This window comes from Quercus lobata, chromosome 8, assembly GCF_001633185.2.
Source record: "Quercus lobata isolate SW786 chromosome 8, ValleyOak3.0 Primary Assembly, whole genome shotgun sequence".
NCBI classification, from domain to species: domain Eukaryota; kingdom Viridiplantae; phylum Streptophyta; class Magnoliopsida; order Fagales; family Fagaceae; genus Quercus; species Quercus lobata.
The window spans coordinates 18,065,714-18,078,645 of record NC_044911.1 but is presented as its reverse complement, the minus strand read 5'-3'; the positions used below and the strand labels follow the sequence as shown (position 1 = coordinate 18,078,645).

At 32.8% G+C, this 12,932-nt stretch overlaps 1 protein-coding gene across 1 annotated transcript; it reads left to right on the top strand.

Annotated features, from left to right (window-relative positions):
* The first annotated feature begins 6,407 nt into the window (after window positions 1–6,407).
* On the top strand, window positions 6,408–9,366 carry LOC115958105. The gene is made up of 2 exons (XM_031076469.1): window positions 6,408–7,028; window positions 8,450–9,366. Exons 1-2 carry the CDS (start codon window positions 6,506–6,508, stop codon window positions 8,872–8,874), a joined length of 948 nt encoding a protein of 315 aa, XP_030932329.1. The 5' UTR covers window positions 6,408–6,505; the 3' UTR covers window positions 8,875–9,366.
* Window positions 9,367–12,932: the final 3,566 nt, after the last annotated feature.

Genomic DNA, 12,932 nt, shown 5'->3' with positions numbered 1-12,932 from the left:
GTTATAAGCTTATAACATTTTCACAATAAATTAATTTTATGTGACAAATTGTTATTAGTTTTAAATTCAACCTATAATCATTATTATTTTTTATTTATCAATAACAGTTTGTCACTTGAAATTAATTGGTTGTGAAAATGTTATAAATATTATTTCTTATAATTAAAATTTTTTTTTTTCATATTTGTTCAAAAATCCTCATGTTAGCCTAAGTTAACAAAGACGTGGAATAATAAGATAATTTTAAAAGTCCGCAAACGAATGTACGAAGTTATTGTGTGAAAGAAATGTCTCAAAAAACAAAACGCAAATGAAGTTATAAATGCAACAAATAAGTTACTGTATGAGAGGAAACATATCTATCTGCATTTATTCAAATCTCAATTGAGAGAGGATGACATATAATTTAAGAGTAATGCTACGCTTATAATATTTTCACAACAATTTAATTTTTAGTGACAAGTTCTTACTGGTTTTAAATTCAACCTACAATCATTATTACTTTTGTTTTCATCAAAAACAATTTGTCATTTGAAATTAATTTATTGTGAAAATACTGTAGACATATCATTTTTTATAATTTAATTTATTTTTTCATATTTGTTAAAAAATCCTCATATCAGCCTAAGTTAACGAAGTGGAGTAATAAGATAATTTTAAATGTCCTCAAACGAATGTATGAAATTATTTTGTGAAAGAAATGTCTGAAAAACGAACCGCAAATGACAATTTGGTGTAGTACGTACGTCGTTTCCATTTGTGTTAACAGAGCAAATTAATTTAGTAGACTTCTCATTTTCTAGGGTCCATAAAATTCCCGAACCTAATCTAATAATTAGCAAAAACAAAATCATATATAAACGATCTACGCTACAAATGCTGCATGCATGCATGGTCTATTCCGTCTTGTATTTGTTAGTTGTTAATGACCTTTCGTTCGTCGAAGTTTTCAACTCAAGTTTGCAAAACAAATCTGACCATATATATATATATGACTTTCAAGATTCAACGTTGTCACACTACTCCACGGTAACCATCCAAAATGTTAACACTTGGCACATGCTTCTTTATCGCAGAAAACGTGAATTACACGCTTCTGTATCATATATATTATATTATATTTATGCATGTAGCTAGGCCTGTCACCTTCAAGCAACTTGGGTCAGTGTCTTCCTAGTCTGGAGAGATCGAAAATCAGCTCCCACACCACACATATCTGTTTGTTGAAACTGTTGGTAAAGAAGCTCTTACAATGGCTTACGCACATTGCGTATTGCTCGTGTTTTCTGCTAAAGCCAAACATATCTCAAAGTTTAGGGCCAGATTAGTAGTATTTATAGGGAGGTCGGTATTTTTTAGGACTAGGACAAGGACAGCAAGAGAAGGGAGCTTCCTAACCTTTGACTATTTATGGTTATCAAAGATAAACATTTGCACAATTCGGGCTAACTAAATCAGCCTAAGCTAATTCACAATCAAAGTTCATCTACAACTCAGTTGTTAGGAGGTGTTTGACAAGTCTGGGGTGGTTCGTGAGAGTATGAGATTAATGTATACTTGCTGTAATACTATATCCGTACAAAATGTGTTTTTTAATCTACTGCATTTTGATAAAATAATGTTCACTCTTTACTGATTGAGATTATCATTCATAGTATAGAAAGAAGCTTCTGACAATAGCACATGGACTATATGTTAATTGTTATTACCCAACCCGTAGACTTTTATTATGGTCATTAATTTATTTACACACGGTTTGTAATTACTCTTGTTTATCTTAGTGCTATGGTATTAAAATGTAAGGCGAAGTACCTTTTTTTAGCAACATAACATGATGCTGCATTCTGCCAAAAAAACAAACATAACATGAATGCTACAAGGACATTCACTTTTTTGATATTGTCACTAAATTGTCTTCACATAGCCTCTGAAAATGATTGAAAATACGTTTCTGTCACATATTGCTTTATGGATCACAGATTTATAAGTTTAGACCATTCATATACATGAATTTCACAAAAGACATGATTAATGCATTTAAACTCACTCGATTTTTAATTTTTTATAACATATTTCTAGGAAAAGATATATCAATTATTGCACACTGACATGACTTCTTACTGTGATCATGTGGAAGTTTTATATGTTGTTAATTATATGCTAATGCTTACATTTCCTTTACGAAATGTAATGAACAAGTTTTAATTTTTTATAACATATTTCTAGGAAAAACATCAACTATTATTATTTTTTTTTTATATAAATTTCTAGAAAAAATATCAATTATTGTACATTGACATGACTTCTTGTTATGATCATGTGAAAGTTTCATATGTCGTTGATTACATGTCAATGTTTACATTCTCTTTACAAAATGTTATGAACGAGTTTTTAGGATCGACTCAATTCATTTTAAATTTAATAAACATAACATGATGCTACAAGGACATTCATTTTTTATTATTATAATACATTCTCTTTACGAAATGTTATGAACGAGTTTTCAAGGTCGATTCTCGTTTATCTTAGTGCTATGGTATTAAATGTCCTTTTTTTAGCAACATAATATGATGCTACACTCAGCCAAAAAGAAAAAACATAATATGATGCTACAAGGACATTCACTTTTTTGAAATTGTCACTAAATTGTCTTCACATAGCCTCTGAAAATGATTGAAAATAAGTTTCTGTTACATATTGCATTATGGATCACAGATTTATAAGTTTAGACCATTCATATACATGAATTTCGCAATAGACATGATTTATGCGTTTAAACTCACTCGATTTTTTATTTTTTTATAACATATTTCTAGGAAAAGATATATCAATTATTGCACACTGATATGACTTCTTACTGTGATCATGTGAAAGTTTTATATATTGTTAATTACATGTCAACGCTTACATTTCCTTTACGAAATGTAATGAACAAGTTTTAATTTCTTATAACATATTTCTAAGAAAAATACCAACTATCAATTTTTTTATAATATATTTCTAGAAAAAATATCAATCATTGCACACTGACATGACTTCTTGTTGTGATCATGTGAAAGTTTCATAGGTTGTTGATTACATATCAATGTTTACATTCTTTTTAAATGTTATGAATGAGTTTTCAGGTCGACTCAATATATTTTAAAGTTAACCACGTTAAATTTTAGGGAATTTTTTTAATATTGTAAGTATCAATTAAATATTACTTATTTAAATTTTTATATATGTTTAAAAACTGTTTTTTTTTTTTACATGCAAAATCGGTAATTAATTTTTATATTTAGATTTAATTAAAATTTATTTTTTACGTTGTTACCAAAAAAAAAAAAAATGACTGTCAATAATTATTTAACACATTTATAACAATTTTTTATGAAACAATTTAGGTTTTCAATTATGATAGATTTTTATTGTCTCTATATTTTAGAAGCTTTCTTGGAGGTTGGGAACAAAAAAAAAAGAAAAAAAAAAAAGCAAAACTCACATATATTTTTTAATTTAAAAAAAAAAAATAGTTATCATTGTAAAATTTTAAGGGCCTTTTGTTTATGTAATGGAGCCCTTAAAACTCTTTATAAATTTTTGGGATAGATGAAGATGAGACATTAGGCACTTTAAGTGGCCAAGAGCAACCTTGCGAGGATTGTACTCCAAGAAACAAAGAAAAGAAGATGAAAGTTATTAAGTTTAATATGATTGGTGAGTCGGCATAAGATGTAAGATTTTCCTTCATTGAGTCAAATTAACATAATAGCATAGATGAAACTTTCGCAGAAGCATCAATCATAACTTTCCTTGTACCTTCGCATTTCAGACTTTCGCTTCTGTTTTAATATTTTAAAATTCCAATTACTTCACGTTGTGGTCGGTTTTTGTTTTTTTCGTTGTGATGGTGGTGTGGTCGGCTAGTGGTGCACTCTCTAAGCAGATGGGCATGTGGGAAGCCCAATGGGCCTGGGACTCAGGACCCTGAAACAGCTCTGGAGTTAACGGTCAAATAAATAATAGAGCCGTTGAGAAGCTCAGATGTGTACTATAATTTAAATATTTGAAAGATTCTGACAACACGAATAACAAAATAGAACATAAAATAATAGTAGTGTTGTATAGATTCTCTAGGAAGATTATTAATGTATTCCAAGATTAAGAAAGTTTATAAAAACCTCTTGAAACATCTAGAGTCTAGATATTTTTACAAATAACTGTGTGACTCGGCTCTATTGATCTTTGTTAATTGTTATATGAGCCGGCCTAACCTTATGTTGCAACTTGCAATTAATCCACGCGGCAATGGCTGTTTGGATCCTTTGGGACACGGTTGTCTTCCTGTTAAGAGCTCATTTATCCAAAATAGGAATCTGAAATCATCTCCACGTCGACTCTTGCATTACATGCACCATATCCATATTCATGTACCATATTAACAATTAATAAACACATTTTTTTGAATTACTTTTTTCTTTATAATATTTAAAAATTGATGCATAAATCTATCCAAGTTTATGTAATAAAATTTCTTGCGATTTCCTGTAAGTTCAATAGTAAAGTTTTTATTTATATATTTATCAATTGAATAAGAAAGTTGATTTATATATATATATATATATATAATGAAAATCAAGAAAATTTTATTAAAACAATAGAAATTGTACAAACTACACTGATTTTTCATCTAACGCCTGCTAAACTATAATTATTAATTATATCAGAGAAAACTTGAGGCGTAGAACACTAATTAATATCTCTTAGTTTGATAATCAAGAATATTTATAATTTTTGATTGTAACTTAGAGGAAAAAATGTTTGAAACTTTGAATAGGTATGTTTAGTTTCCCTTTTGAGTGTAAGAAGTGCTACAACTAGGAAAGTGACACCATTAAAGACTTGAGTTACGTAATAATTGTTTCAATTGACGAATTAGGATTTAGGTGCAAAGGTGGAGTGTTGAAATGGTTGAATCATGTTTAAAGCACATGCTTCCCAAAAACAATTGGAGATCAAATAAACACTATGCTCCCATCAAAAAGAAAAAACACTGTGCTTTTTTTATTATCAAGATTAATATAATATGTTTAGTTTATTTTCATCTTAAGAGGAAATATATAACTTCTTAAAATATTGTTTATTTAAAAAATATAATTATACTTTTACTTAAAAAAAAAATACAATAAATTCATTCAAACGCACTATAAAAATATAGAAAAGCCAACTATATTTAGGTACACAATCTTTGAAAGTCTTTATATTTTTCAAACTAAGGGTGCGTTTGAATCGACTTCAAACGATTTTCGGAAATCAATTTCCGGAAAATGGAGCGTTTGGCTGTAACGGAAAATATTATTTTCCGGAAATCCTTTTCCTGTTGACCGAAATTTGAAGCCTTGACCACGGAAATTAGAATCTGCCTTCATTTTCACTTCATTTCATTTCCGGAGAGAGAGAGAGAGAGAGAGAGAGAGAGAGAGAGAAGAGAGAGCCCAGATCAGAGAGAGAGAGGGACGATCGCGCCGCTCGTCCGACGATCGCATCGCGCCGACGAGCGGCGCGGTGGACGATCGCGATCGTCGATCGAGCGACGCGATCGACGAGCACAGACGAGCGCGCTCGTCTCTCGTCGATCGACGATCGCGATCGACGAGCGCGCTCGTCTCTCGTCGATCGACGAGCGCGATCGACGAGCGCGTTCGTCGATCGCGATCGTCGATTGACGATCGCGATCGTTCGTCGATCGACGATCGCGATGGACGAGCGCGCTCGTCGATCGACGAGCGCCGCTCGTCGGACGAGCGTTTCGCCGAATTTGATGTATTTTTGGTAAACTGATTAAACGAATCAAACACTAAAATTAATTTTCCGTAAAATGAATTTTGTGACAGCTAAACACATGAAAACGTTTTCTTTTCCGAAAAATAGCATTTCCGGAAAATAGCATATTTTCTGAAAATGATTTTACGCGAACCAAACACAGCCTAAATAGATATACTTTCACAAGATCAAATCAACAAAAGTACGCTCCTCCCCACAAGATTGTAAACGTTGTATTTAAACCAAAAATTCATGAACAAAATAGTACAAATATTAGACGTAAGAAACACACATCATCATGATGAGTCGCTACATACAATACATAGCTCACGATTTATTGTAACGACGTGTCAAGCAACCCAACTCTGAGACTGCCACATGTACAAAAGCTGACGTGACAATCTGCCAACTCATCATCTCCACCAGCACCACGTTTACAACAACAACAACTCTGGTCCACAAACTCATCATAAAAATGCCTTCAGCACAAGCAAACAAAATCCATCCACACCTTCCATTTCATTCTCCCTCTTCTTCATCCAACGGCCCATATTTCACCACGTACACCTTTCCTCTCTTTCCTCTATAAATATCCCATCTCATCATTTCGTACACAGCAACGCTCTCTCACTCGAAGAGAAAAAAAATACTAAAAAAATAAAAAGAGAAAAGCTCTCTCAGATTCACTGGCAATCCAACAATGGCGTATATGCTGTCTCTGAAACTGGTTCTGATCTCTACCGGTGTGTTAACCATGGCCATGGCGTTGAAGGTCTCGGTCCCTGTGGTATCGGATTTCGTGGTCTCGGAAATCCCTTCCATTTGGAGCATCGTGCTGACGTGGCTGAGACCTCCTTACCTCTACATCGTCATCAACTGCATCATCATCAGCATCGTCGCTTCCTCCAAGCTCCACACGAGGACCGAAGAAGATCCGGCGCCGGAGATGGTTCCGCTTACTCCTGTGCCGGTTGTGAAGGTCTCCGATGACGTGTACGAAAGCGGCGTCGTTTTGAGTGGCGGAGGACTAGGATATAGTGTTGGTTACGATGCGGCGGAGAAGAAAGTGATGGACGGCGGTGATGATGAGGCTGCGGTGGTGGCGTCGAGGCCGGTTGAGAGGAAAGATTCAATGGAGCTTTCGTTTTTGAGTAATGAGAATGAGAAACCGCCGGTTTCTGCGAGATTCGCTCACCGAAAAGTTGTGAAAGCTAGTCCTGAAGGTACTTTTTTTTTTTTTTCTTTCCTCTCTCTAAGGGTTTAGTTGCACGTGAAGTTGTGAACGAATCTGGAATTTTTGACCGTTGCATTTGGTGAACTAATAATAATTATAATAACTCTTTGCTTTTTTGAAATAGTCGCGGTGGTCCCGAAAATGTAGAGGGACCTATTGGTAAGGCTAGCCACCGCGCCGAAACGGTGAGCTAGGGGGACTGACTGGTCTTAGGCTCTATCAGCCCCCCCACCTTTATTTTCGTTTGACGGTGAAGTGTAAACTACTACATTATTTTCTTTTTTTTTGGTAAAAACTACTACATTATTTTCATATCGTTTTAATATTTGCAACTGTCATTCAAATTTCAAAACTCAAAGTTCCTTAATGACGAGATTGCCCCTCGAATAGACATTCACGTGAAACAAATTTTACAATAAAATATTTTCTTTTGTTTCGAAGCTGTTTTTGATATAGAGATTTTACACTATTGTTTTCATTTTAGTTCAAAATTTTAATTTTAGAAATTCAGGTTTTATTCTATTTTTATAGGCTTCGAAATATTAATTTGACTAAAAAAAAAAAAATTCAGTTTTCAGTTTGATCTTTCATTAAAAATGAAAATTTTGAAATATAAAATATCAAAGAGAATAGAACAATCATACAGGACCAAAATATTTACAACTTAAATAAATCATAAAGGATTAAAATAATTGAAGTGCAAAAAAAAAAACATTTAGGGTTTGGGTGGCTACTATTTATAGCTCTCATTATACTTTTTGTATTATTTATGGAACAAAGTTTAGCTATAAAATTAGTTGTAATCTTAAACTACAAACTCACTCAATAAAATAAATATTACGACATATTTTGAAAATCTAACAGTTGAATTTCATGTGTTTTACCTTTTTAATACATGTTAAATTTTGTGTCAATTGGATATTATTTACTATATAATTTATAAATTTATATTTTATGCATAATTTTAAATTACAAAAATTTACAATTTAAAAATTTATTGATGACATACCTATTAATCTTTAATTTTCTTGAAATTTTACAAACATGAAATATATAAGAAGAAAATGTAAACTAATGGTGAATTTGTCACCTCCAATAAAAAAATATTGAATGAGTTTGTAATATAAGGTTATAATTGGTTTTGTAGCTAAATTTTATTTTTATTTATGGGTCTCATTATACTATTTCAGATAACTTTTACCTTTATATACTTTATATATACTTTATTTTTGACAATTCAGTTTTAACAACAGGTGGATTATATATACTTTATTTTTGACAATTCAGTTTTAACAACAGGTGGATGATTTATAATTATATTAGCACAGCTTATTTTAATTGCAAATACAAAATTGAAAAGGTAATGGCAGAAAGGGTAATTAAATTAACATTATGGGGGTAATAATGCAGGGGTGAGATCATTGGGAGTGTCGAAGCCGAAGCGGCAGGAGACGTTGGAGAACACGTGGAAGACAATAACGGAGGGGCGTTCGATGCCGTTAACGAGGCACTTGAAGAAATCCGACACGTGGGACTCGCACGTGCGACGCAACCCGACACTAAATGACGAGAACGACAACACTACCACTCCTCCGACTCAGAAAATGAAGAAGTCCGAGACGTTCAGTGACAACAGAAACAATGCCAATAACTCGTCGCTGAGTCCTTCGCCGGGATCGGGCCGACTCAGGAGGGAACCGTCACTGAGTCAGGACGAGCTGAACCGGCGAGTGGAGGCTTTCATCAATAAGTTCAACGAGGAAATGAGGTTGCAGAGACAGGAGTCTTTGAATCAGTACCAGGAGATGATCCTCCGTGGAGGTGGGGCCCAATAGAAACTTCAAAAAATAAAAAAATAAAAGAAGGAAAAAAGAGCTTTGTGAAGAAGATGGAATCTCAACTTGCAAATTTTTTTTTTGAACTAACAATTTGGGAGAGATAATTGTGGTTGGTCTGCATTTTCTTTGGGGTTCAAAGAATAGGTTTTTTTTCTTTGAGAAAAAAGGAAATGGGTGTGGTTTTTTTGGATGATTTGAAGTAAGTTCTTGGGTCTGTAAAATTTTAAGTTTTAGATGTTGATGTCCCAAATTTTCTTTGGGTAGAAAATTTTAGGATTTTGGAATGGCAATTGGCAAAGACTGGATTTTGAGGTCCATTCCATTTTGTTGCAATTTGTTTAGATTTGAAATGGCAATGTATTATATTACCTACCGGACGAAAGTACTTCATATTTAGTAGTTTGAGTTGTGAAAGTAATAAGAAAATGAGCAAAACTTGAGCTATGTTTGGTTGGGATGCTGAAGATGGAAAACATGCGGAATTAATATGAGCTAAGGATGGAGCAGTTTTCGATGATGTTTATTATATACGTAGTGAGTTAGGGGAAGTGATAGAGCCTTGAGTTCTTTGGAAACAATGGCTTCTGATTCAGTAGAAGCAGTAGCTTTCTGGCAGCTTAGAGCAATTGAATTTGCAGTGGGGATCATTGAAGGGGGATTCTTTAAATGTAATTCATGCTCTCTCTTCTTCATCATTTGATCTGGTTAAAGGTGGGGAACTGGCTCCTCACAAAGCTGAATCATTTCGTGATGTTGTTTTCTCGGTTACTCCTATACTCGTGGAGATGGCAATTCAGTTGCTCACTGTCTTGCTCAGTATGCTCGGAAGATGTTCCCGATTTCATGATGTATCTCCAATTTTTAAGTTAATAAAGTTTTCTAGTTTTTCTCTAAAAATAAAATAAAATGATGGGATGTATGAAATTGGAAAAATCAGTAAAAAAAAAAAAGTGAGTGGAAAATAATCAAATATAAGGAGGATAAAAAAAAAAATGACATTTTTCATCTGTTGTTTAAATGAGATTAATGGAGATGACAGAAAATATATAATTTTCTTTTTGTTTAGTTGAGGGGGGTAAACTCTGCTATAAGAAAGTGGTGGTTACAATGTTACTCCAGTGGTGACAGAAACTCCGGACCCTATTCTTCTTGGCATCTCATATTACTCCACCACCTCCAGCTACACTATGATTATCCAAACAAGACATTCATATTAAGTTTATACCAACCCATACTTGATCTCTCCAATTGAATAGACTTGCCTACCTAACCATTCAACCCCCAAACAACTGAGCACATTACAAGTATTCCATTGGCCTTTGCAGGATAAGTAGATGAAGGTTAAAATTCTTGGCCATATTCGGGAAAAAGATTATTTTCTTAATCATTTCACAACTTCAGCTCATTTCTTATTACTTAACAAATTCAGAACTCTCCTCCATAAAAGTCTCTCAAGTCTCAACCAAATGGACCCTAAAATTCAAGTTGAATTTGTCAATTCTAAGATAACATTTAAATGATGATTTTGGAGAAGTGGTAAAGATTTTCGGCATCTTTCTTACAATTACCTGAAGGGAGTGATATTGTCTTTTAATCAATAAACAGTTTCTTACTTTTTCTTTAGGTGCTTAAAATAACTATGACTTAAGGATAAGACAGTGAAATGAACTATACATAAATTTTAATTTGATTCCTTTACGCTAAAGTTCCTTAATTATCATTGTTATATTTTGTCATGGCTAAATTATAGATACATTGTTTGATTTTGATTCCTTTTCAAGTCCTTTACATTTTTTTTTTTGAATAATTTGATTTTTTTTTTTTTTGAGAAGGAATAATTTGATAGAAAAATTTAAATTCTAAATGTCTTTATTAAAAATACTAGAAGGTGGAACTAGTACAAGGCTTTTGGTCATCTATTCTAATTTTAGTCATCTAACATTTATTTGTTTTCAATCTAGTTATTTTCTCTAATCGGCATCATTAAGGTCCTTTTGAAAACAGCTTATTTAGTTGAAATTGAATTTTTTTTACTGAAAATGTGCTAAAATATGCTTGTACTTCGAAAAAAAAATTGAAAATGTGAGAAAATAAGAGAAAAAGTGAGGTTTTAAAAAGCTGTATATAAAAACTAAAAAAAAAAAAAAAACTAAAAGCTGAGCTTATAAGTTCATGCTAAACGCACTATAAGTTCACCAAAATGACATTATTTTAGAAAGTGAAAAAAAAAAAAAAAAAACTAAAACTAATGGTAAGAATAAATCTATGGTTTGTATCATCCCTTGCTTTTTCGTAAATTTCATCTCTGTAACCAGTCCTTGTAATCTCTCTTCGTTTCAATAAAAAATGTACCTTCCATTAATTAAAAAAAATTCCTATATGATTTATTGATTTTTATAAAAAATTCCCTTTCATTGAATATGAAGTCCCTTTACCTCTCTTGTTTTGATGTTTAAAAAAAAGAAAAGAAAAAGAAAACTCTTATTTTGATTTCCTTACCTCTTGTTTAAGGAGATGTTTGGTGTACTCATTCAAACACACATTTTCAGTTTTTAAACAATATCACACGTATTTCTATAATTTTTTTTTTTCACACATATTTTTATATATATTTTTAAATAACCAAACACATATTTTTAAACACACATACCAAACACCCCAAATTACTGAAACAGAAAGACCTAAATACTGGGCGGTTGGCAGTGTGGATGTGGCCAAGAGAGCTTCGAAATATGTGGATTTCTGGATAGGCTCTTAAAAAGATGGTTGAATTTTTAGGCATAAAAAGATCTTGAACCTTGTGTTTTTGTGTCTGCCTCCTTTTTTGTTTGCCATCTGCTTCACTTGGATTTGGCTGACAGCACTCTACTTTGCTAAAAGACGTGTTAAAGGGCCAAAATGGCCCATTAGCATTAATTTTTGAAATATTTAACAACAGAGCACTGTTTCGGAATTTATTAGGGAAATACCACTTTTTCGGGTCCTATAGCGGCGTTTTTCTGCAAAATTTTTTTATAAGTCCCATAACAGGTTCAAGGGGCCCTATAGTGGCGTTTTTAAGCCCTATAGTGACGTTTTTGGGCCCTATAGCGGCGTTTTCCTGCAAATTTTTTTTATAAGTCCCATAACAGGTTCAAAGGGCCCTATAGTGGCGTTTTTAAGCCCTATAGTGACGTTTTTGGGCCCTATAGCGGCGTTTTCCTGCAAATTTTTTTATAAGTCCCATAACAGGTTCAAAGGGCCCTATAGTGGCGTTTTTAAGCCCTATAGTGACGTTTTTGGGCCCTATAGCGGCGTTTTCCTGCAAAATTTTCTTATAAGTCTCATAACAGGTTCAAAGGGCCCTATAGTGGCGTTTTTTAAGTCCTATAGTGACGTTTTCGGGTCCTATAGCGGCGTTTTCGGAAAAAGTGGTATTTCCCTAATTATTTCCGAAACAGTGCTATGTTGCTAAATATTTCAAAAATTAATGCTAATGGGCCATTTTGGCCCGTGTTAAAGATTAAAGTGTTTAATTACATGTAGGCCTGTTTCTTAGAGCCCAATAAGAAAGCTGCGAAATATCCATATGCACTCAGGTCTCACAAAATCAAACCCGTACCTCTCTCTCTCTCTCTGTAGCCTCTAGTAGCTCTGGAATTATCCGTAAATGGTTGTAGCGGTCACTGCGCAACCAAATTTCATCGCCTTCTCCACTGCAATTTATGATGATAATGACAAAATTGGATAAGAAGGCTTTTGCAATAACACGTTTTGGATAAACCTAACATGCCATTTTTTTGTGTGTGTGGATAAAAGCACATATTAAGTATATTTTTCGATAAAATAATACTGTTTTAAAATAAGGCCAAAATATATGTTTACTTTAAATTTGATCTAATTTAAAAAAAAATTTTGTTAACAAATGCCCTAGGCACAATGGCTAAGATGTATTTAAAGATTTATTTAATAATATTTTTATATATTCGGAAAAAAAAAAGTCAAACTTTACACATATATTTAAAAATGATCATGCTAACGGGTGCCACTAGGGAAATGATTAACAATCTATTTTA

Excerpts from the sequence above, each read along its gene's own strand:
- LOC115958105 (XM_031076469.1), top strand. The coding sequence starts at position 6,506 with ATGGCGTATATGCTGTCTCTGAAACTGGTTCTGATCTCTACCGGTGTG. Across the intron at positions 7,029-8,449 it reads TGTGAAAGCTAGTCCTGAAG|GGGTGAGATCATTGGGAGTG; the intron begins GTACTTTTTTTT and ends GTAATAATGCAG.